Below are 26,404 nucleotides of genomic sequence, written 5' to 3'. Positions count from 1 at the left end.
GTCCCACTTAGCGCTGGTCAAAATGCATTGCAGTTGTTGGAAACTTGAGCAAAACACAAAGTGCTGGAGGAATTTAACGGGTCATGCATGGCGGGAAGCTATGGTGGGTCCAGTTACTTCAGACTTTGGAGATACAAGGTGGAAACAGGCCCTTCGGCCCACCGAGTCCCATCCGACCAGCCATCACACTAGTTCTATCCTACACCAGGGACAATTTTACCAAAGCCAATTAACCTACAAACCTAATTTCATGTTATTCTTTAGCTGTTAAGCTAAAGCACGGAGTTTTCTCCCTCATTTTGGGCTGGATTCCAATTAAATCAGTGCAGGTCTTTGGCATTTTCGAGATCAGTGATGATATAATGTGCTGCTTGATAAATGATCTGCATTACTGTAGTGACTAAGCCATAGCTGCAGGAATCGATGCACAAAGGACTACGATAATTGTTAAAGGATATCCCCTTGGTAATCTTGTGAATGATTGTCTCCATGGTGTATTAGATGTTGGAGCTCCCTGCAGTAGCTTTCAAAGGTAACATTCAAGTGATGGGAATATTCCGAGCTCTGAAGAATAAATAACAGCATCCAATTCTGAGATGGCTTCAAGATAAAACATTGCCTCACAGCTTATAGCTTGGATGTGTGCTGACCTCACTTTGAGTATCAGTTACTAATTTATACTGAAGAACACAGAGTGTTGGAGCAACTCAGCAGATCAGGCAGCATCTCTGGAGAACATGCCCTGTCTTCAATGCAATGAAAGACGACATGAATTGTTGGAGGAAATCAGGGTCTGAAGAAGGATCCCGACCCGAAACGTCACTTATTCACATTCTCCAGAGATGCTGCCTGACCAGCTGAGTTACTCCAGCACTTTGGGTATTTTTTTAAAATAAACCAGTACCTGCAGTTCCTGGTTACTGGTGGTATAATTACTTTGGTCGTAAGAATAATCAACGATTTTGGTGAAATATTAAATGTTTTTATCAAGGAGACACCAGAAACTGCAGACGCTAGAATCTTGAGAAAGAAACAAAGTGCCGGAGGAACTCAGCAAGTCAGTCAGCATCTGTGGAGGGAAAGATTTTATAAGACTTGATGGGATAGATGCAGGAATGAAGTTGCCAGGGTCTGTAGAATGGGCTCGACACCAGTCTGAAGAAGGGTCTCGACCCGAAATGTCACCCATTCCTTCTCTCCGGAGATGCTGCCTGTCCCGCTGAGTTACTCCAGCTTCTTGTGTCTATCTTCGGTTTAAACCAGCGTCTGCAGTTCCTTCCTGCACAATGAAGTTACGTTGACTGGCAGTTGCAATCGCATAATCAGGGGTTATATGTGAAGACATTTCTTAACCCAGAAGGACGAGACTTTGGAATTCTCTATCGCGGAGGGCTGTGGAGCCTAAAGCCCTGTCCCACGGTACGAGTTCATTCCAAGAGTTCTCCCGAGTTTGCCCTGATTCGAACTCGGAAATTTACGGGAACGGCCGCTCGTCGGTACTTCGGGGCTCTCGTGGACATTTTCAACATGTGGAAAAAATCTTCACGAGTCTTCCCGAGCTTACCTGCCGTTAGCGAGTCTTCCCGAGTACCTGCCGTTAGCGTTACGATCCGCTGAGAGACGTCCCCGAGCTCCGACGTACCCGCTACGTTCATTCTCCGTGCTTGCCGCGAGTTTGATTTTTTGTTAAACTCGGGAGAGCTCTTGGAATGAACTCGTACCGTGGGACAGGGGCTATTAGTCACCGAGCCTATTCATGACAAGATATTGAGGCGTATGGTATAAGAGCAGGAACGTGACACTGTGGCTGGGATTGTAATGAACGGCAGAGCAGATCATAATCATACATCGTGGAAAACAGGCCCTTCGGCCCAATTTGCTCATACCGACCAACATGTCCCAACTACACTAGTCCCACCTGCCTGCATTTGACCTATTTCCCCCCAAACCTGTCCTATCCATGTACCTGTCTAAATGTTTCTTAAATGTTGCGATGGTCCCTGCATCAACTACCTCCTCTGGCAGCTCGTTCCATACACCCACCGCCTTGTATTTCCTTCGCTCCATAGATGCTGCTGCACCCGCTGAGTTTCCCCAGCAATTTTGTGTACCTTCGATATTCCAGCATCTGCAGTTCCCTTTTGAACACTCTCACATTATTCTATTGTCTTTATTTATAGCTGGGTTACCCCCAAATCTGCTTCATTGTTTACTGCAAACCTTTCCTAGTGAGTTCACTGTGTGGCTGCGGGGATGTGCGACTGACTAAGACAGCACACTCTGCAGTGCTGTGACATCTGATGTCTAAATATAGGGCAGCGAGAACGGAAATAGCCCACAGCCCACACATCCACATGGTCGGAATTCCACACTGGCTCACACATACGCTGATAGCTGGTCCGCTCTCCCTGGCACTCATTAAAACAGGAGCCACACAGTGGGAGCGACACGGAGCGAGGTGTTCGTGTTCAGATTTGGAGGGAGTACTGCAATGGAATAACTGGCAGAAGAGATACAGCGCGGAAACAGGCCCTTCGGCCCACCGGGTCTATCCCAACCAACGATTATCCATAGACTGAATTGTTTAAGAAGGAACTGCAGATGCTGGAAAATCGAAGGTAGACTAAAATGCTGGAGAAACTCAGCGGGTGCAGCAGCATCTATGGAGTGAAGGAAATAGGCAACGTTTCGGGCCGAAACCCTTCCGGGTTTCGGCCCGAAACGTTGCCTATTTCCTTCAGTCTGAAGAAGGGTTTCGGCCCGAATCGTTGCCCATTTAGAAACATAGAAACATAGAAATTAGGCGCAGGAGTAGGCCATTCGGCCCTTCGAGCCTGCACCGCCATTCAATATGATCATGGCTGATCATCCAACTCAGTATCCCGTACCTGCCTTCTCTCCATACCCTCTGATCCCCTTAGCCACAAGGGCCACATCTAACTCCCTCTTAAATATAGCCAATGAACTGGCCTCGACTACCCTCTGTGGCAGAGAGTTCCAGAGATTTCCTTCGCTCCATAGATGCTGCTGCACCCGCTGAGTTTCTCCAGCATTTTTGTCTACCATAAAATAAATTGTTACTGCCTAATGTGTGATAATCAGGCAAGCACTAAAGTAATGGTTTTAATAACTTGAATAACTCGAGAATATGTAGGATAGAACTCGTGTATGGGGTGGCACGGACTTGGTGGGCCGAAGGGCCTGTTTCCCCTCTGTGCCTCCAAATCTAAAAAACATGTCATAGTTCCACTCTAACACTTTGCCTGTCCTTAATTGACTGGAGTAATATATTATTGATCCAGGCTGCAGCTACTCAGACTGTAACGTTTTATGAATGGGATGTTTACCATGCCTCAGCTCAGCTTCAGTGCATCTGCTTGTGATGCACAGTGTTGCTTATCTGGCAGCCTAGAAAACAGCACGGAAACAGGCTGTGCCTTTTCACACCTCTCGGTTCCCTAGCCCCCTGACTCTCAGTCTGAAGAAGGGTCTCCACCCAGAACATCACCCATCCCTTCTCCCCAGAGATGCTGCCTGTCCCGCTGGGTTACTCTAGATGTTTGTGTCTATCTAGGGTGTAAACTGGTCCTTTGGCCCAACTCCTCAATGCTGGCTAAGGTACTCCCTCAACTGGTCCCATTTGCCTGGCCTTGTTTCAGATTAGTTGGGACGACAGATGGCACAATGGGCTAAGTGTTCGGCTGGCAACCGGAAGTTAGCTGGTTCGAATCCCGCTTGGAGTGCATACTGTCGTTGTGTCCTTGGGCAAGACACTTCACCCACCTTTGCCTGTGTGTGTCCTTGGGCAAGACACTTCACCCATCTTTGCCTGTGTGTGTGGATGTAATTATGTGAAGCACTTTGGGGTCAATGCAAGTTGACTAAAAATGTGCTATATAAATAAAGACATTATTATTATTAGTTAAGAGGGAGAAGAAGAAGGGTTTTGGTCCGAAACGTTGCCTATTTCCTTCGCTCCATAGATGCTGCCGCACCCGTTGAGTTTCTCCAGCAATTTTGTTGTGTGCTATTCAGTCAGCGGAAAGACTGATTACAATCAAGCCATCCACAGTGTATAGATACAGGATAAAGGGAATAAGGATTCCTCCCACATTCCAAAGACGTGCAGGTTTATAGGTTATTTGACCCCTGTAATGTATTTGCTCCTGGTGTGCAGGACATAGAACTAGTGTACGGGGTGATTGCTGGCCGGCATTGACTCAGCGGGCCGAAGGGCCTGTTTCCATGCTGGATCTCTGAAGTCTAAAGTCTAGCTGTGCTACCCTTGGCTCCAGTTGGTTCTTGCCTACACTGTCGAATGGTGTTCAACATGGCCATCTCTCTCGTTGCTCCACTGTGCATAGGGTTGCCAACTTTCTCACTCCCAACTAAGGGACAAAAGGGAGCGTGCCACCAGGGTGCGGTTATGGTGCTCGCCCTGGGTGAGGTGTGAACCGTGTTAGCTTTTCCGTGGGCAGAAGCGACGAGGGAGGGACTTGTCGAGGGAGGAATCTTGCTGGAGGCGAGATGGACATCGAACGGCAACAGATCTGACGAGCTGGTTGACAAAATCTCAGAGTTGCTGCTACCTGCTGTGCCAATTCGCCATGTGTGTGCTCCTATGGGGGCTGGCTGGCACTCGGGAGATTTAAGGGGCGTCGGTGTTCGGGGGCGGGGGGAACTAACCCGGGAATGAAAACCCACAAGCGTCTGGCACTCCAACCCTGAACACTCTGGTGATGGTCGGTTAGATGTATTACATGCATTTTCGACTTACGAAATATTATCGATATATTATCGGAACATAACCCCATTGTAAGTTGAGGAGCACCTGCTAGTAGCTGTCAAATACGGGACAAAGGCGATCCCGTACGGGACAAACCAATTTAGCCCAATATACGGGATATCCCGGGTAATACGGGACAGTTGGCAATGATTGTTAAGGGAATGGACACGCTAGAGGCAGGAAACATGTTCCCGATGTTGGGGGTGTCCAGAATCAGGGGCCACACAGTTTAAGAATAAGGGGTTAGCCATTTAGAACGGAGACGAGGAAACACTTTTTCTCACAGAGAGTGGTGAGTCTGTGGAATTCTCTGCCTCAGAGGACGGTGGAGGCAGGTTCTCTGGATGCTTTCAAGAGAGAGCTAGATAGGGCTCTTAAAAATAGTGTAGTCAGGAGGATATGGGGAGCAGGCAGGAACGGGGTACTGATTGGGGATGATCAGCCATGATCACATTGAATGGTGGTGCTGGCTCGAAGGGCCGAATGGCCTACTCCTGCACCTATTGTCTATTGTCTATTGTCTAACCCGAGCTGTACAGCGGATAGTGAAACTACATGTACAGCTACAGTTAGCAGCGATCTGGTCACCAGATCACTAACCACCATTTTGTTTGTCTACTCATCCCTAGGCAGACACTGCTACCAGCTTCCTCAGGGCTGCACGTTCAGGAAACTTGGACAAACTCTTGGACTATTTAAAGAATGGAGCCGAAATCAACACTTGTAACCAGGTCAGTGATTTATGTTTCGAACCAAATAATCGGCTCAAGGAAAGCCATGGCAGGGATTTCAAGTCTGCATGTTTGAAAGCAAATATCAGAGCTGTCAAAAAGGTTTGTGGAAATATCGTGGGAGCTGGACCAAAACATCATCAATCAAACCTTCTGAAGATCAGATCAGTCTGAAGAAGGGTTTCGGCCCGAAACGTTGCCAATTTCCTTCGCTCCCTTGATGCTGCTGCACCCGCTGAGTTTCTCCAGCACTTTTGTCTACCTTCGATTTTCCAGCATCTGCAGTTCCTTCTTTAACAAACTGTCTGAAGAAGGGGCTCCACCCGAAACGTCACCCATTCCTTCTCTCCAGAGATGCTTCCTCCAGAGATGCTGCCTGTCCCGCGGAGTTACTCCAGCATTTTGTGCCCATCTTCGGCGTAAACCAGCCTCTGCAGTTCCTTCCTACACATTTCGTTCCTCCACAGATGCTGCCTGACCCGCTGAGTTCTTCTACAAATATGATTAGTTTCTCTTGAAAGTCCCCAATGTTCTGCAGCACAGCAAAGCAGAAACTTGGATAAGCAGTGCAATTATTTAAAGTAAATACCGTCCAAAAATACTTGCAGTACAGCACAAAATTTAAACAAAGCATTGTTTAGGGAAAAGATAGCTTCCATTATTCTTGAGTGTCTGCCTCCATAAGCCATAGCCCTCCATTGGAATACAGTAAACCTTCACAAGAACTCCCTGTACAAGGTGGCACAGCGGTAGTGTTGATGCCTTACAGCGCCAGGGACCCAGCTTCTATCCTGACTATGGGTGCTGTCTGTACGGAGTTTGCACGTTCTCCCTGTGACCATGTGGGGTTTCTCCAGCTGCTCGGGTTTCAGTTTAGTTTAGTTTAGAGATACAGTGCGGAAACACCGGGTCCGCGCCGACCAGCGATCCCTCATATTAACACTATCCTACACGCACTAGGGACAATTTTTACATTTACCAGGACAATTAACCTATAAACCTGCATGTCTTTTGAGTGTGGGAGGAAGCTGAAGATCTCGGAGAAAACCCACGCAGATCACGGGGTGAACGTACAAACTCCGTACAGACAGCACCCATAGTCTGGATCGAACGCGGGTCTCCGACCCTGCATTCGCTGTAAGGCAGCAACTCTACCGCTGCGCCCGGAGTCCAAAGACGTGCAGGGTTTGTAGGTTAATTGGCACCTGTACACTGTCCCTAGTGTGTAGGATGGAACCAGTGTACGAGTGCCTGCTGGTCGGCACAGACACGGTGGGCCGAATGGCCTGTTTTCACGCTGTATCTCTAAACAGAACTACGGAATGGTACAGATGGTTCAGTTGTGTGACCAATGTGCATGATGTTGATAATAACTCTGCTCCTGTCTACCTTAAAGTACCTTAATTCCTAGGGGGATCATCAAATATTTAAAACACTTAACAAAAAAAAATTCACAGTCCAGTGGATGCAGTCCTCCACCAGTCGGGATGTGAGCATTTTGAGCTATAAAATGCCACGGAGTATCTGGGTATCTAGCCAGAATTTTACTTTAGACACTAGACTTCAGAGATACAGCGATGAAACAGGCCCTTCGGCCCACCGAGTCAGTGCCGACCAGCGATCACCCCAACACTATCCTACACACTAGGGACAATAGACAATAGGTGCAGGAGTAGCCATCCGGCCCTTCGAGCCAGCACCGCCATTCAGTGTGATCATTCATTACATTAATTGTCACATGCACTAATTGGTACAGTGAGATTTGAGTTACCATACGAATAAAGAGAACACAACACACAATAGATTTTAACATGAACATCCCCCGCACAGCGGAATCAACGTTTCCCACTGTGAAGGAAGGCACTAAAGTTCAGTCATCTTCCTCATTGTTCACCCGTGGTCGGGGACTTTGAGCCCTCCGCAGTCACCGCTACGGACAGCCCGATGTACAGGCCCTCTCCCCGGGATGATCGGAACTCCGACGTCGGAACGGAAGAACACACTCAGCGGCTTGGAGTCTCGGAATCGGCCGCTTCGAGTAGGGGGAGGTTTGTTGTCATGTGTCCCTGATAGGACAATGACATTCTTGCTTTGCTTTAGCACACCAGAACATAGTAGGCATGAATACAGAACAGATCAGTGTGTCCATATACCATTATATATATAATATATAATATTTTTTTTTTTAGGGACAGTGCATATTAATTAACATTTTGCATGTAAATATGCGAGATTGTAGCCAATCAGTAGCTAATTTCCGTCTCTAGTCCCAGGCAAAGGTGGGTGAAGTGTCTTGCCCAAGGACACAACGACAGTACACACTCCAAGCAGGATTCGAACCGGCCACCTTCAGGCTGTCAGCCGAACACTTAGCCCATTGTGCCATCTGTCTAAATATATACACAAAATAATAGGGGGGGATCGACAAACTAGTGGTAGGAATAGGCCGGAATAAATCAGGATCGGCGACAAATGACCAAGGAAAGGTGGAGTCCAACAATTGACCATGATGGGCTCCAACCTTCCTTGGTCCTCTGCTGCCAGCCCTGATTTGTCCCGACCCACAACATGACCTATCTTTTATCTCCAGAGATGCTGCCTGACCCGCTGAGTTATTCCATCATTTTGAGTCTATCTTTGGTTTAAACCAGCATCTGCAGGTCCTTCCTACACAACTTGTTCTGGTGGCCCAGGAGTGGAGACAACTAAACAAGTCACAGGGGATTGTTTGTAAAACCGAACCGAAGAGTGCTGAAGTGATCCCTAATCAGTTCTAACTAGTATTTAAGTGTGAAGCACTGACTTGGAAAGCAAACTTGGACCAACGGGACAGTCGTCTATGCCAGGAATCTATTAGCTTTGGCTCTGAAATTATAATATCAGATTAAGTGCTTGGCTTTGAAATTGAAATATCAGACCTAGACATATTTACAATTCTGAAGGTATGTGTTTGAAATTTGATACATCCTCATGTTTCGTTGATCCTGTTTGAGGTATATATTAGTCTATTTGGTTCCCTTCAGTCTTAACGTATTTGCTTAAGAGTTCCAACGTCACATGCAGAAGCTAAACGTTGGCTGCGATGCTTTCTGGACCATCAGCAGCTGAAATCATCATAGTTAAGCATTATAAGTTTGTAAGTGGTAGGCCCATCGAATCTACTCCGCCATTCAATCATGGCTGATCTATCGTTCCCTCTCAACCCCATTCTCCTGCCTTCTTCCCATAAACCTTGACACCCTTACTCATCAAGAGACTTAATCAAGAGGCAAAATAGACAAAAAATGCTGGAGAAACTCAGCGGGTGAGGCAGCATCTATGGAGAAAAGGGGTAGGCGACGTTTTGGGTCGAGGCTTTCTCCCTCCTTCCCCTACCACTTCCCAGCTCTCCCACATAGCCTACTGTCTCTGCCCCTATCCCTTCTTTTTCCCACCCCCCCCCTCAGCCCCCGACATCAGTCTGAACAGGGGTCTCGACCCGAAACGTCGCCTATTCCTTCTCTCCATAGATGCTGCCTCACCTGCTGAGTTTCTCCAGCATTTTTTGTCTACTTTCGATTTTTTCCAGCATCTGCAGTTCCTTCTTAAAGATTAATCAGGAGGCAATTATAGTACAGCACCCGTAGTCAGGATCGAGCCCGGGTCTCTGGCGCTGTAAGGCAACAACTCTACCGCTGCGCCACCGTGAAAATGTGGAAGGGAGGGAACCGGATCGATGGCGTTGCAGGTCGAGACCCTTCTTCAGACTGATGAGGGGTCCCGGCCTGAAATGGCGTCGATCCATTTCCCTCCACAGATGCTGCCTGACCAGCTGATTTCCTCCAGCACCTTTGTTTTGTGCTTCAGATTCCAGCATCTGCAGTTTGTTGTATCTTAATGCGAAAATCTATTTAAGTCACTATCTGCTGATTGAGCTGATCTATAAACAGTGTTTGATGTTGTCAAGCTGGAAAGAGTGCAGAGAAGATTTACAAGGATGTTGCCAGGACTCGAGGGCCTGAGCTACAGGGAGAGGTTGAGCAGGCTGGGACTCTATTCCTTGGAGCACAGGAGGATGAGGCCTTATGTTGAGGAAGTGTATAAGGTCATGAGAGAAATAGATAGGCTAAATGCACAATCTTTTACTCAGTAAAATCATGTATGACTATAACACATATTATGAAACAGTGGCGCAGAGGTAGAGCCTTGCCTTGCAGCACTGGAGACCCAGGTTCGATCCCGACCAAGGGTGCTGTCTGTACGGAGTTTGTCTGTACGGAGTTTGTACATTCTCCATGGGTTTTCTCCCAGATCTTCTGTTTCCTCCCACGCTCCAAAGACGTGCAGATTTGTAGTTTATTTGGCGTGGTATAAAATGTAAAATTGTCCCTAGTGTGTGTAGGATAGTGTTAATGTGCGGGGAAGGGCTTGTTTCTGCGCTGTAGGTTTAAACTAAACAAATATGAATGTGCAAATGAGTTTCTCCCACATTCTTGCTCTTGAGGCACGTTGGAGTTAACAGTCTGTGCGTTTGACGGACCTGCAGTGTGGAATCGGTGAATCCCAAAACCTTACCAGCCTGACGTCATGTATTGTCTAGAGACAGCCACAGAATCGGCACTGCAGCAGCAGGCTGAAGCCAGCGCATGTCACATCTGCACAAACACTGTAGAAAACAAAGGCATCCTGGTGGACATTTAATGAGCGCTGACTTAAAGGGACAGAAAATAAAATATAAAATGATTCACACAGAACACTTATAACGAGGAAGGCTGTCAAAAGATGCAGCAGTATAGACTGGAGATCATTTGGAAATTTGAGCAGAGAAATGGCAGGTGAGTTTAATCCAGCCAAGTGTGAGCAGCTACACTTTGGGCGGACAAATGTAAGGGGCGAGTACATGTAATCCTCACACGACAGACTTGGGAGTGCTGGTGCAGGATTCCCAAATGTTTCATTTGCAAGTTAAATCGGTAGTAAGGAAGGCAAAGGCAATGTTTGCATTTATTTCAAGAGGAATTATAAAAATAGATAAAACGAAGAGGATTTTAAAACAGGGATGCAATGCTGAGGCTTTATAAGGCACTGGTCAGACTGCATTTGGAGTATTATGAGCAGTTTTGGGCCACATATCAGAGGAGGGATGTGCTGCCATTAGAGAGGGTCCAGAGGAGATTGACATGAACGATCCCAGGGTTGATTGGGCTAACATACGATGAGCCTTTGACGGCACTGGGCCTGTACTCGCTGGAGTTTAGAAGGATGAGGAGGAACTCACCGATTTGAGACAGGCCTGGATAGAGTGGATGTGGAAAGGATGGTTCCATTAGTGGGCGAGTCCAGGACCGGGGGGAACAGCCTCAGAATAAAACAGCATTCCTTTAAAAAGGAGATGAGGAGGAATTTCTTCAGCCAGAGGGCGATGAATCTGTGGAATTCATTGCCACAGACAGCTGTGGATGCCAAGTCAATGGGTATTTTTAAAGTGGAGATTGACATGTTCTTGATTTAGTAAGTGTCAAAGGTTACAGGGAGAAGGCAGGAGAATGGGGTTGAGATTAAAAGATAGATCAGCCATGATTGAATAGCGGAGTTAGACTCAATGGGCCGAATGGCCCAAATATGTCCTTTGACATTTGAACTTAGGAACTGATGACGGCTAGTGGCGCCACCTGGTGGTTAGGCCACTTACTGAGCGAACCCTCGGCACTAGGCCTGGCAGGGGCACGTGACTGTGTTTGGCGGGATGAAGTCGTCACGTGGTTGAGGGGTGTGCCCTGGTATGGTTTTTGCGCTGCAGAACATCGCAACATGGACTGTTTACTTCCATGTAACCCCTCTGTAATATGGGGCTGTCTGCGCACAGCTGGTTAAAGGGCCTGTTCCACTGTACGAGGTAATTCAAGAGTTCTCCCGAGTTTTCCTCTGATTCGAGCTCGTGTAATGTCCGTAGCGGGTCCGTAGGAGTTCGTGGATGTCACGTAGCGGCTCGTACGAGTAACGGTAGGTACTCGGGAAATCCAGTAAACTCGTGACGTTTTTTCAACACCGTGAAAAATGTCCACGGGTAAAAAAATACTTGTGATGAAAAATATTGTTACTTTTTACTCGTATGAGCCCCTACGTACCCGCCTACGTACATCACACGAGCTCGAATCAGGGGATAACTCAGGAGAACTCTTGAATTACCTCGTACAGTGGGACAGGCCCTTTAGGGATACTGCGCGGAAACAGGCCCTTCGGCCCACCGAGCCCACGCCGACCAGCGATCACCCCGTACACCAACACTATCCGACACGCCAGGGAGAAATGACAATGTTTACTCAAGCCAATTAACCTACAAACCTGTACGTCGTTTTAAAGTGGGAGGAAAGCTGAGCACCCAGAGGAAACCCACGCGGTCACAGGGGCAACATACAGTCAGCACCCATAGTCTGGATCGAACCCAGGTCTCTGGTGTTGTAAGGCAGCAACTCCACCATTGTGCCACTGTGCTGCCCCTCAATGCATTGATGTTCAGACAGAACTCGGGGTGCAAGTCCATTACTCCGTGAAACACAAGTGGTGAAGAAGATATACACAGTTCTGTCGGTGCTGCACAGAAGGGTTTCGACTCGAAACATCACCCATTCCTTCTCTCCAGAAATGCCGCCTGTCCCAATGAGTGACTCCAGCACATCCTTGAATATGTTTCCATTTGAATTTCTTCAGAATTTTCACGAATAAGCAGGAGCATAATTGACTGTAACATTCTCAGATCTGGATAATAGCAATGCAGCGGGAATTGCAGCACCCTTAGATCTGAGGTGTAGGTGTGTAGTTGAACATATTATTAACGGTCTGTCAGTCTGGCATGAAGACATGGCAAGCAGATGGGATGAGTAACCACATCACTGCAAGATGTGGGAGGTCGAACTGTAACTACTGATATTAATCAATAAGTGCAGAGATTGCAGTGTAGCTAAGTCCTGGATCAGTGTGGGACTTGAACTGAATGTATCATTACCAGATGTGACGGCTCGTTGTGTAACTAAACGTATAACTCCCAATTGTAAGGGGTTAACCAAATGTACTGCTTGCACGGGGTGACGCCTGTTTGGTCGTGAGTAGGCGCCCAAAGAGTCGTACCTTTTTCTGGTCGCCGCTGGATTTTCAACGCGTTGAAAATTTTCGGCAACCTGCTGCGATATTGACGGGTGCCGGCAAGTCGCCGAAAAAATCGCGTAAGTGGGACAGGCCCTTTTAGACACATCACTTGCAGATGTGGGGAGTATAGCGTAACAAAAAAATGTGTACCAGATTGTGAACTGTTAGTGTAACTAAATGTATCAATCCCAGGCATGGTAGTTTAATAACCAGCGGTCTCAGATGTGGGAAGCAGCAGTAAAACTGAATGGATTATTCTGAAATTTAGTTTTAGTTTTGAGATGCAGCGCGGAAACAGGACCTGCGGCTCACCGAGTCCGCGCCGCGCCGACCAGCGATCCCCGCACATCAACAATAACCGTCACACACCAGGGACAATTTACAATCCTTCACCAAAGCCAATTGGTCTACATCCCTGTACATCTTTGGAGTGTGGGAGGAAACCGGGGCACCTGGAGAAAACCCACGCGGTCACAGCGAGAACGGACAAACTCCATACAGACAAACACCCGTAGTCAGGATCGCACCCGGGTCTCTCGCGCTGTGAGGCAGTAACTCTACCGCTGCGCCACCGTGCCGGCACGATGTAATTATATGGGAGGGTCGCATACGTGGCGCAGTGTTTGAGTACGCAGTGCTCCAGCTATGACAAGCGGTAGTTTAACTGACAGCATCGCACCCAGATGTGGTAGGAGCTAATTGAAAGCAAATCTATCATTCCTAAACTCCAGTCTAACTAAATATATCACATTCAGGTTCACGATGTAGCTGTGTGACGGGCCGCTCTGATATACACTGTGCTCCCCGATATATATACTGCAGATAGACACAAAATGCTGGAATAACTCAGCGGGACAGGCAGCATCTCTGTGGAGAAGGAATGGGTGACGTTTTGGGTCGAGACCCTTCTTCAGATTCCTATTAACTATTTTCCCCTTCACCTTAAACCCATTTGTACAAAATCATGAGAGGAATAGATCGGGTAGATGCACCGAATCTCTTGCCCAGAGTAGGGGAATCGAGGATCAGAGGACATAGGTTCAAGGTGTAGGGGAAAGGATTTAATAGGAACCCGAGGGGTAACTTTTTCACACAAAGGGTGGTGGGCGTATGGAACAAGCTGCCACAGGAGGTAGTTGAGGCTGGGACTATCCCATTGTTTAAGAAACAGTTAGACAGGTACATGGATAGAACAGGTATGGAGGGATATAGACCAGATGCAGGCAGGTGAGACTAGTGTAGCTGGGACATTGTTGGCCGGTGTGGGCAAGTTGGGCCGAAGGGCCTGTTTCCACACTGTATCTCTCTATGATGCTATGTCCCCTGGTCCTCGATTCGCCTACTCTGGGCAGGAGACCCTGTGCATCTACCCGATCTATTCCACTCATAATTTTATGAATGAATAAATGAATAAATTTATTGGCCAAGTATTCCCATACAAGGAATTTGCCTTGGTGCTCCGCCCGCAAGTGACAACATGACATACATTAAAACATTAAAAATAAGATCACTCAATAAGATCATAGCCGGTGGTTTATCTCAGTGCCACATTACTGCATTAACCCTGTATCCCTGGGTTCAGTTGCTGCCGAAAAATCAATTGATGTCTATCTTGAGATTCCCACCGTGAAACTGGCAGATTCTAGTCTCTATTTTGTTATTCTGAGTTATTGATCAGGCATCACTGAAGTGATCGATTTGCACTGAGATGTGACGCTCATTAGACTGACATTATTGTCTCACACCTCACCATTAATGGTACCTCTGCACTCATTAATAGTTCCAGGTGTGACTAATGTTTGGCATGGCTAAGGTCTGAACAAAAATGTTCCCCATGTTGGGGGAGTCCAGAACCAGGGGTCACAGTTTAAGACTAGACAATAGACAATAGGTGCAGGAGTAGGCCATTCGGCCGTTCGAGCCAGCACCGCCATTCAATGTGATCACGGCTGATCATCCCCAATCAGTACCTCGTTCTTCCCATATCCCCTGACTCTGCTATTTTTAAGAGCCCTATGTAGCTCTCTCTTGAAATAAACAAGAGAACCTGCCTCCACCGCCCTCTGAGGCAGGGAATTCCACAGACTCGCTACTCTCTGTGAGAAAAAGTGTTTTCTTGTCTCCATTCTAAATGGCTTACTCCTTATTCTTAAACTGTGGCACCTGGTTCTGGACTCACCCAACATCGGGAACATGTTTCCTGCCTCTAGCGTGTCCAAACCCTTAACAATCTTATATGTTTCAAGGGGTAGGCCATTTAGGACTGAGATGAGAAAAAACTTTTTCAGTCAGAGAGTTGCGAATCTGTGGAATTCTCTGCCACAGAAGGCAGTGGAGGCCAATTCACTGGATGTATTCAAGAGAGAGTTAGATTTAGATTTAGATGTTGGGGCTAACGGAATCAAGGGATATGGGGAAAAAGCAGGAACGGGGTACTGATTGTGCATAATCAGTCATGATCATATTGAATGGCGGTGCTGGCTCGAAGGGCCGAATGGCCTACTCCTGCACCTATTTTCTATGTTTCTAAGCACATGAACCTGTGAGCCCTCAAACACAGGGCCAGTGAGAGTCGTGCACGGAGCAGAGGGAAACTGAGCCGTTACATTGAAGGTGGACTCCCAAGTGCTCGAGTTACTCAGCGGGACGGGCAGCATCTCTGGAGAGAAGGAATAGGTGAGGTCTCGGGTCGAGACCCTTCGTCAGACTGAGAGTCAGGCTGGAGGTAAACCAGGGGTGTGATAAGGTTCAGAACAAATCAGAGCCAGCACCGATGGCCAAGGAGCCCACAATGGTCCATTGTTGGCCGTGGAGGAGGTGATAACGAAGGGATGCGAACAGTGAAACTAGCAGGATGAATAGGGTGGGGGATTGACAGAGAGGCAGGATGAGCAAGGGCTACTTGAAATCAAGACTGATATCGCTGGTTGTAAGCAGCCCAAGGGATTTATGGTTTAAGATAGTCCTGATTATCAGTACTGTGTTCAATTCCTTATTCAAATCCAGTGCTCCAGGGCTGTCTAACGGCAATGGAAAGGAGGGGAAATAATTGGCAGAACATAAATAATTATATCATATATCTGCTCCATCATAATATTGAGAGACACGAGGAAACTGCAGATAAGTAAGTAAGTAGGTTTATTGGCCAAGTATTCACATACAAGGAATTTGTCTTGGTGCTCCACCCACAAGTAACAACATGACATACAGTGACAGTTACGAATGACTCGGAAAACACTAAACATTAATAATAATAAAACATTAATGATAAAACACCATTGATCAAGCATGTGAACCAACAAAATACCAGATCAAAGGGAGGCTACAGATTTTTGGCTGTTGAGTAGAGCAACTACTCGTGGATAAAAACTGTTTTTATGCCTGGCTGTGGCAGCTTTGACCGTCCGGAGTCGCCTTCCAGAGGGAAATGATTCAAAGAGTTTGTGGCCAGGGTGAGAGGGGTCGGAGATGATCTGGCCCGCTCGCTTCCTGGCCCTTGCAGTGTACAGTTCATCAATGGAGGGAAGGTTGCAGCCAATAAATAAGCCAAGATGGTGGAAACTTGAGCAAAACGCAACGCGCTGGCGGGGCTCAGCGGGTCGGTCAGTGTCTGTGGAGGGAATGGATAGGCGACGTTTCTGGTCGAGACTCTTCTTCAGACTGATGGTAGCAGAGGGGAGAGAGCTGGAAAATGGGGCGGGACAAAGCCTGGCAAGCGAGAAGTGGATACAGGTTGGAAGATGGGTGAACTGATGCTGGAGATGAAAGGGTGTCGGATAAGGAGAGAAGGGGTATGAGATGCAGAGCCGGAGGGAGGGATATAGTTGGATGGGGGAGGTTAAGATGGGTGTGATGGTGGCAGCTGTGTGTTCACACATGGGGGGGGGGGGGGGGGGGGGAGGGGGGGTGGATGGGAGGGGGGAGGGACAGGAAAGGAGGGGTGGGGGAGTGGAGGAAGGAACTGCAGATGCTGGTTTACACCGAAGATAGGCACAAAACGCTGGAGTAACCCAGTGGTCCAGGCAGCATCTCAGGAGAGAAGGAATGGGGGACCTTCTGGGTTGAGTCCCTTTCTTCAGACTGAGAGTTTGGCGAGAGGGAGACATAGAGGCAAGGAGGGGTGAGGTGTGAAAACACAGATCAAAGGGGACGATGATCAAGGAAATGTGAAATGGTTCATTGTTAGCTGAGGGGAAGGTGACAAGGAGGCGTGCAATCAGGAGTGGGGGTGCATATCGCTACTGATTATGTCCACCCTTTATCAATCAAACTACATACTCAGCTTCACTGCTGTTGAAAAAGTCAATTTTCTTACTAACCTCATGACTCATCTGGAATAGCACAGCTGGTAATAATAATAATAATAAATTTTATTTATGGGCGCCTTTCAAGAGTCTCAAGGACACCTTACAAAAATTGAGCATGTAGAGGAAAAACATGTAAGGGGAATGAAATAAATAGTAGAGACATGACTAGTACACAAAGTAAAGACAGAATTCAATACAAAACACAGTATGAGGCAATTAATGCACAGATGAAAAGGGACGGGGACGTGGGGCTAAGGATAGGCAGAGGTGAAGAGATGGGTCTTGAGGCGGGACTGGAAGATGGTGAGGGACACGGAATTGCGGATCAGTTGGGGGAGGGAGTTCCAGAGCCTGGGAGCTGCCCTGGAGAAGGCTCTGTCCCCAAAACTGCGGAGGTTGGACTTGTGGATGGAGAGGAGACCGGCTGATGTGGATCTGAGGGACTGTGAGGGTTGGTAGGGGGAGAGGATGTCAGTGAGATATGGGGGGGGGCCAGATGGTGGAGGGCTTTGTAGGTGAGGATAAGGATTTTGTAGGTGATCCGGTGGGAGATGGGAAGCCAGTGAAGTTGTTTGAGGACTGGAGTGATGTGATGCCAGGATTTGGTGTGGGTGATGAGTCGGGCGGCTGCGTTCTGGACCAGTTGGAGTCGGTTGATGTAGGTGGAGCTGATGCCAAGGAGAAGTGAGTTGCAATAGTCCAGTCGGGAGGAGATGAAGGCATGGATGAGTCTTTCAGCAGCAGGCGGTGTGAGAGAGAGTCTGAGTTTGGCGATGTTGCGGAGATGAAAGAAGGAGGTTTTAATTACATGGCGGATGTGAGGCTCAAGGGAGAGGGTGGAATCAAAGATCACGCCAAGGTTGCGGGCCTGGGGAGATGGGGAGACAGTGGTGCCGTCGATGGTGAGAGTGGGGTTATTGATTTTGCTGAGCGTGGCTTTGGAGCCTATGAGGAGGAATTCTGTCTTATCGCTGTTGAGTTTGAGGATATTATGTTGCATCCAGGTTTTTATAGCTGACAAACAGGAGTTGATATGGGAGAGGGGGGGGGGTTGTGGGGGGATTTGGTGCCAAGGTAAATCTGGTAGAGTTTCTGCCTCACATCTCCAGGGACATGCGTTTGACCCTGACCTCCGGTGCTGCCTGTGTACCCATTCTCCCTCTGAAGAAGGGTCTCGACTCGAAACGTCGCCAATTTCTTCTCTCCAGAGATGCTGCCTCACCTGCTGAGTTACTCCAGCATTTTCTGTCTACCTCCCTGTGACCCTCAGGTGCTCCGGTTTCCCCTCAAAGATTCTGAAAAAAGGTTTTCCGACCCAAAACATCGTCTGTCCATTCGCTCCACAGATGCTGCTTTATCTACTCATTCATCCAGCACTTTGTGTTTTGTTCAGGGCTCCAGCACCTGCAGTTTCTCTCTAACTTCTACAGGTGCACAGTAGAGAGCATGCTGACCGGTTGCATCGTGGCTTGGTTCGGCAACTTGAGCGCCCTGGAGAGGAAAAGACTACAAAAATTAGTAAACACTGCCCAGTCCATCATCAGCTCTGACCTTCCTTCCATTGAGGGGATCTATCGCAGTCGCTGCCTCATAAAGGCTGGCAGTATCATCAAGGACCCACACCATCCTGGCCACACACTCATCTCCCCGCTACCTTCAGGTAGAAGGTACAGGAGCCTGAAAACTGCAACGACCAGGTTCAGGAATAGCTACTTCCCCACAGCCATCAGGCTATTAAACTCGGCTCGGACAAAACTCTGAACATTAATAGCCCATTATCTGTTATTTGCACTTTATCAGTTTATTTATTCATGTGTGTATTACGTATATAATGGTATATGGACACACTGATCTGTTTTGTAGTCAATGCCTACTAATGTTCTGTTGTGCTGAAGCAAAGCAAGAATTTCATTGTCCTGTCAGGGACACATGACAATAAACTCTCTTGACTTGACTCCTCCCTATTGTGAAGGGGCTGAGACCAACTCCACGTCTGAATCTTTCTCAAGCCTCGAAGAGCTTGATGCTTGGATTCCCCCTTGTCCTGCTGCAGCTTGTACCTCCTGTATGGAAACGTGACAGATTCTCCTGGAAACTCCATCAGGTTAGATGGTAAATTGTGGTCTGAATAGGAAGGAATATCAGACTTGTGGGAAAGGTCCAACATCATATGTCCTGTATTGTTTATGGTGGGATGTATGTGGTTAGACCTATCCTAGAGGTCATGTATTCTAGCAAACCATGACCATAATGTGCCATCTGACACCACCACCATCTATACTTGCTGGAGGAATGGACCACGTCACCCATTGAAGGGCCTTCATCTTCACCAAGAACCTTCACAAAGACGTCTATTACTTTGTGCATTCACTTATTGAATGATATGTAGAAGGCAAGTCTTTTGCAGGTTTACCTCGCAAGAAAGTACCTGCAATCTTCGTTTTAATTCGCCCCATGACCAGCGTGGGTTTTCTACGAGATCAAGTCAAGTCAAGTTTATTTGTCACATACACATACGAGATGTGCAGTGAAATGAAAGTGGCAATGCTCGCGGACTTTTGTGCAAAAAGACAAACAACCAAACAAACTATAAACACAATCATAACACACATATACCTTTACATAATAAATAATGGAAGGAAAAACGTTCAGTAGAGTTAGTCCCTGGTGAGATAGGCATTTACAGTCCGAATGGCCTCTGGGAAGAAACTCCTTCTCAACCTCTCTGTTCTCACCGCATGGCAACGGAGACGTTTGCCTGACCGTAGCAGCTGGAACAGTCCGTTGCAGGGGTGGAAGGGGTCTCTCATGATATTGTTGGCTCTGGAGTTGCACCTCCTGATGTATAGTTCCTGCAGTTCCTGCAGTTCCTGCAGATCTTCATCCTCCCACACTCCTAAGACGCGTGGGGGGGAGGGGGTGTGGGAGGATGGAGGGGGGAGCGGGGGGATGGAGGGGGGGAGCGGGGGAGGGAGAGTCTGAGTGCAGGACATTGGTTCCCAGCCTCCATAACTGGAGTCCTGAGGAACCACTAATTCTACCTCTCCATTTTCACACAAGGTCTTCACACAAAGGGTTAAGAAAGAACTGCAGATGCTGGAAAAATTGAAGGTAGACAAAAATGCTGGAGTAACTCAGCAGGTGAGGCAGCATCTATGGAGCGAAGGAATAGGTGACGTTTCGGGTCGAGACCCTTATTCCCGCAACGTCACCTATTCCTTCGCTCCATAGATGCTGCCTCACCCGCTGAGTTTCTCCAGCATTTTTGTCTACCTCCAATGAGGTGCTAGTAGTTTTGGACTGCTCTCGAGTTGTGGTGGGATGATTGTGCTGAGGTTATATCGGGCGGTAAGCTATGTCTATGAAGATAAGTCCGGTCCAAACAGCCAACTGAGTTGGATAGCCAGTTATCACTTTGCAGAATGACTGTCAGAGACTGGAAATAACAGCTGATGGAAGTACTGGTGTTACTCGAGATGTGTTACACATTTTCTCATCTGCTGACAGGTTTTAGTTCCTGCTCGTGTCCTTTTGTCAACCGTGCACCCGTTAGCCTTGCACTCATTCAGCCTCCCTGCCTCCCAGCAAGAAAATTAGAATGCACGGAGGTTGCGAGGAATCGGCTCAGTCAAGAACAGAAATTTAAAAAACTGACGTGTAAAGGGCCTGTCCCACCTTCACGAGGTAATTCACAAGTTCTCCCGAGTTTTCCCCTTGATTCAAAATCGCAGAATGTTCGTAACGAGTTCGTAGGAGTTTGTAGACATATCGTAGCGGTTCGTTATGCCAGCCAATAGGTACTCGTGGCATCAGGTAAGTCGGGACGTTTTTTCCAGCCCGATAGAAAATGTCCACAAGTAAAAAAATGGTCGGGATGAAAGAAATTGCAACTTTTTAATGGTAAGGAGGCATCGAAATAGTCGTGGGAATTCGTAGACATACGCGTAGGAGTTCGTGAAAATAGTCGTGGAAGGTCGTAGGAGTTTGTAGATTACCACAATCTTGATTTTTTTAATAGATCCTTTAAACTCGACAGTGGTTTTGAATTAAGTCGTGAAAGTGGGACAGACCCTTAAGGAAGAACTATCATTGTGGCCATTGTTGGACTTCTTTCGCCACTGGTACAATGGGGACAGATTGATCTGGTGTTGATTTCCCCATGTTGCCTCGTGGTGCTGTGGGCTGCCATGTTCTCACCCTGTGTGTTTTTTTGTGTGTATTCCGATTTGCAGAATGGGCTCAGTGCCCTCCACCTGGCATCCAAGGAAGGGCACGTCAAGGTGGTGTCCGAGCTGCTGCACAATGGCATCGATCTGGAAGCCGTGACCAAGGTGAGGGAGAACAGCCTAGCAGCAAACTCCACCCGACACTGAGTGCAAGCAGAACGTAGAACGTAGAACAGCACAGGGTTTGGGTAGCTTACAACCCACTCATATGCAGAGGGGGACAGGCAGTGTAGGGATTACTCCCTCTAGCTGCTGTGGAACACATGGTTAAGGGGAATGTCTTTATACGCATGCGAGCTCACCATCAGAGACCTTCAGAGCTTCTTCACAGACAAGTCTTCCAAACCAGTCTTTCGATTAATACATTCTTTATTGTTGATGAAAAACAATAAGGAACATCCAAACTTCTTCCGACTCGTTACTATAATCTTCATCGATCTCCAGCTTATCGCTTTAAACGTTAGAAAACTCCTCCTGTCTCCGTTACACTTCGCATGGTCAAAGGGTAAACCTTCTCCATGCCGGTTCCAAACTAAACTAACAACTAAGCTTCTGCGCAATAAATTTAGCTCCAAACACCCCCTAAAATACGCCATAGACCCCCCCACCCACAATATAACGGGCAGTCTAAAATTTAAAGACACATGCCATCATTAATGACACACAAAACAAGCCAAATGGCCACTACAGTCAGAGCGCCCCTTGTCGCCAAGGTCCGTAGGCAAGGCGCCCCTTGGGACCATAGGGGGAGGAGCAACTCTGCTGTCAGAGACCGGAGGATCGATGACGGGATCTAGGGAGGGGGCAAGGCTGAAGATGTCCTGGTTGGGTTGCTCCTAGGCCTGGTGCCAGGCGGAAGAGGGCTTTGCCCGAGCCGGATGCTTGCCCCTTTCCCGGGGTTACATCCGTGCCCCGGTGGCGCGAGAGAGGGACAGTTGTATAGCAGTTATTTAGTATATTTGTAAGGATTGTAACATAGTGGTTTGGAAAATTAGTGTGTGAATAATGTGGTGATTTGTGTTATGGTGGTGGGGGTGTTACTACGGGTTTGTTTTTTATCGTGATAGTAATTAAATAAATTATTTTTGATACAATAAAAAAGTAGCATGCAGTTGAGCACCTTATAACCCCGCGGCAGAAACATAGAAAGTCGGGGCAGGTGTAGGCCATTCAGTCCTTCGAGCCAGCACCGCCATTCAATATGATCATGGTTGATCATCCGAAATCAGTACCCTGTTTCTGCGACGGGTCCTTGATATGCTCCTGGCCTTGCCGAGGCAGCGTGAGGTGTGAATGGTGTCAGTAGAAGGGAGGTTGGTTTGTGACTGGTGTGGAACGTTTGTGTTGCAGAAGGGGAACACGGCCCTGCACATCGCGGCCCTTGCTGGGCAGGAGCAGGTGGTGAAGGAACTCGTTGACTATGGGGCCAACATCAACGCTCAGTCGCAGGTAAGGAGGCAGGCAACCGGTTGACAAGATGGTCGCAAGGACGTGCGCTCTCCCTCACCTCCGAATCTCTGCCCGTGCATGGCACTGGGGCAGGGACAAGCCCGCAGTCAACATTCCCCCAACAACTGGCGCAGCGGTAGAGTTGTTGCTTTACAGCGCTTGCAGCACCGGGTTCGATCCCAACTACGGGTAGCACGGGACGGGAACATGGAGTGGCGTGGAGGATGTGTGGAGTTGCGTGCGGTATCGCGCAGCGCTCCAGGATTTTGTGCTGCACGAAATCTTCGTGCGCCAATGGCCTGTCGCGTAAATGACGGCCACGTGGGACACCCTGGCGCGGCGCAACGTCTCACCTCCAACAGCAGCAGAAGCAGGCAAGCGATCGCCGAGCTCGGCCTGGGGCTCACGGCCGTCGCCGAACCGGATCCGGATCCGCCCCCCACTCCTACTCCCAGAGCGGGGCCAAGAAGAGTGGAGTTAGACACAAAATGCAGGAGTAACTCAGCGGGACCGGCAGCATCTCTGGAGAGAAGCAATGGGTGACGTTTCGGGTCGAGACCCTTCTTCAAACTGAAGAAGCGTCTCGACTTGAAACATCATCCATTCCTTCTCTCCAGAGATGCTGCCGGTCCCGCTGAGTTACTCCTGCATTTTGTGTCTATCAAATGATGTCACGCGCTCCAGGCGGCTGTGCGGGCGCATGATGACGCGCGCGACCGTGGCTCATCAGTCACTACCGGCCTGTTGCGTAAATGACGGCCAAATGGGACAGGCCCTTTACAGGCTTTATTGCCTTCAAGTGCCATCTTGTAATTTTCCCTAATTCCTGGATTATTGTATTATCATTCATATATAATATGCATTTAGTGTATGAGGATCATTTTATGTTTATGGTAAAGGAGTTTTCTTTTCATTTATAATGGAATTGTCTGTGTTCCTTTGGGCTTTTTCTAAGAGAAACGCATTGATTAAGTCTTGACTATTTAAGCTGTGAAAGGAACATAATTTATCTTCCAGAATCCACGTAATGCAAACTGCAGTCAGCTCGCATGCTCTCCTGATCAATAAACAACCTATTAATTGTAGTATAGAGATAGGCAACGAGAGAACATTTGATGTTGTTATTGGAAAGCTGCACTTCAATGCTAAAGTTGTCGGGATCTGGAGTTTCTCATAAAGGGGCCTGTCCCACTTAGACGACCTAATCCGCGAGTTCTGGCGAGTTTGCCCTCGACTCATACTCGCAGCATGGTCGATACGAGGTCGTAGGAGGTCTTCGTAACTCTCCTTCATGCTCGAGAGTGGTCTACGCGTACTCGAGGCTTCAGCTAGGACGCGGCGTTTTTTAAAATATGTTAAAAAATGCCCGCGAATAAAAAATGGTCGCCATGGAAATAATCGATACTATTTTTACTCGTAGGTTTACTCGTAGGTTTAGTCGTAGTAGGTCGGCATGTTAGTCGTAGGTAATCGAGGGTAGTCGAAGGTTGTCGAAGGTAGTCGTAGATAGTCTTCATCATAGTCGAAGGGAGGTCGATGGAGATCGAAGGAGGTCGTCTTCACTCTCCACTATTCGGTGTCCAATTTTCCCGAAGTTAGTCGTAGCTAGTTGAAGCTAGTCTTCAACATAGTCGAAGGAGGTCTTCAACATGTCATTTTTTCAAACTCTTTTATACTCGCCAATTAGGTCGCCCAAGTGGGACAGCCCCTTAAAGTTGTTGAGATCTGGAGTTTCCTAACGATGACGCGCCTTTAGAATCAGAATCAGAGTAAAATGTTATTTGCCAAGTGCGTGTACAATACAAGGAATTTGCTTTGGTGCTTTGCTCGCAAGGATAGAAACATGATATACAACGGATAATTAAAAATAAAACATTATAATTTAAAGATGTGGAACTAAAATAGAAGAGGCTACAGACTTTTGGCTGTTGAGTAGAGCTACTGCTCGTGGGAAGAAGTTGTTTTTATGTCTGGCTGTGGCAGCTTTGACAGTTGCCTCCCAGAGGGAAGTGATTCAAAGGGTTTGTGGACAGGGTGAGGGGGGTCAGAGATGATCTTACCCTCTCGCTTCCTGGCCCTTGCAGTGTACAGTTCGTCAATGGGGGGGGGGGGGGAGCGGAAGGTTGCAGGAGGTGGTGGTGGTGATTGGTTTTGTTGCGCTTGTGTGCCTGACATTTTCTGCACGGTTCGTATCCCCACAGAAAGGCTTCACTCCGCTCTACATGGCAGCACAGGAGAACCACCTGGACGTTGTCAAGTTTCTGCTTGAGAATGGCGCCAACCAAAACGTTGCAACAGAGGCAAGTCTCAGCTCGGCTCCATCCCCAGTAGCCCCCCGTCCTAGCCCTGATGTAAAGGGTTTGCAGTCGTTTTTTTGTTTGTATCAAAAATAATTAATTTAATTACTATCACGATACAAAACCAAACCGTGGTAACACACCCACCTCCATAGTACAAAATCACCAAATTATCTAGACAGTACATTTTCCAAACCACTATGTTACAATCCTCACAAATATACTAAACTAAACTAAGTGGGACCCGTTGGGTCCCAGCATCACACGGGAGGGCTGGCCACCCAATGCAATATGCAAAATGTCAAGCATTTGGGGGAAAAAAACACTGAGCAAGCGAGCCGACAAAAAACACACCAGTTCGGTGAAAAGCAATTTTTAAAATTCCAAGCAATTGCGGAAAAAAACCACTCAGCAAGCAGGCAAGATGACAAAAAACACATCCGTTCGCTGAAAACCACATAGATGGGACTCACCGTGGAGTAGATCCGCAGCTCAGAAAGCCGTGACCCTTTCGCTTCCTGGGTCTGGCTGAGACTGAGTGAGGCATGACACTTCCGGGTTTTATAGTCCCTCCCCCTGCCGCCAGCGGGGGCAGCAGAGAGAATGGGGAATTTTGTAAAAACATTAATATCTCTCTCATTTTTCATCGACGGGAAAAATCCTCTGGTCCAGAAAGGCGGAGGGGGGCTCTGAGCGAGGTGGCCAAAAATGACGGCCACAGGTGGCGGCGTTCTCTCGGAAATCGCAGCACAGTGGGCCAAAAGCAGTCAAGATCAGACTTTTAGTAATATAGATAACTACGATACAACTATGTCCCTCTCTAACACCACCCGGGCGTGGACATAACCCCGTAAAAGGGGCAAGCATCTGGCTCGAGCAAAGCCCTCTACCGCCTGGCGCCGTGACTCGTGGATGGCCAGCTTGGCCAGGCCTAGGAGCAACCCAACTAGGACATCTTCAGCCCTGCCCCTTCCCTAGATCCCGTCACTAATCCTCCGGTCGCTGACAGCAGAGCCGTTCCTCCTCCTACGGAGCCTGGGATCTGTCCCTTGTGTAACATTTGTGGATAATTATCAGCCATCGATTACCTCCTGACAACGAGATTCTCTGTGCTTTAAGTATGGTGCATTTATAGCCACATTTCATAATTAGTTTTGATATTCTATTGCAGACAGTGCACTCTTGGAATCATCTTACAGGTTGAAGTTCTTTAGTTTAGTTTAGTGTCACATGTAGCGAGGTACAGTCTAATTCCTCGCGATAATCGACCCCTATATAGCGGATTTCAGTTATAGCGGACTGAGGCTCCTGTTACACAGCCCCTCCACTTCCATTAGTTATCTGCAAATCTCCGCCTTTCAAAAATATCCATTGACTTGACATCCACAACCATATGCGGCAATGAATTCCACAGATTCACCACCCTCCGACTGAAGAAATTCCTACTCATCACCTTTCTAATTTTATTCCTTTTATCCTGAGG

General features: G+C 47.8%; 1 protein-coding gene across 7 annotated transcripts in view; it reads left to right on the top strand.

Annotated features, from left to right (window-relative positions):
- ank1 (ankyrin 1) overlaps positions 1-26,404 on the top strand; it is a 208,595-nt gene that overhangs the window by 83,084 nt on the left and 99,107 nt on the right. For all 7 annotated transcript variants that reach the window (XM_033014019.1, XM_033014023.1, XM_033014024.1 and 4 more), the window contains exons 2-5: positions 5,416-5,517; positions 21,182-21,280; positions 22,526-22,624; positions 24,826-24,924. In XM_033014019.1, the coding sequence (XP_032869910.1) occupies positions 5,416-5,517; positions 21,182-21,280; positions 22,526-22,624; positions 24,826-24,924 (399 nt within the window). The remainder of the gene's footprint in view (positions 1-5,415; positions 5,518-21,181; positions 21,281-22,525; positions 22,625-24,825; positions 24,925-26,404) is intronic.

This window comes from Amblyraja radiata, chromosome 39 (assembly GCF_010909765.2).
Source record: "Amblyraja radiata isolate CabotCenter1 chromosome 39, sAmbRad1.1.pri, whole genome shotgun sequence".
NCBI lineage: Eukaryota > Metazoa > Chordata > Chondrichthyes > Rajiformes > Rajidae > Amblyraja > Amblyraja radiata.
The sequence above is the reverse complement of the archived record's forward strand: the minus strand, read 5'-3'. Positions and strand labels throughout refer to the sequence as shown.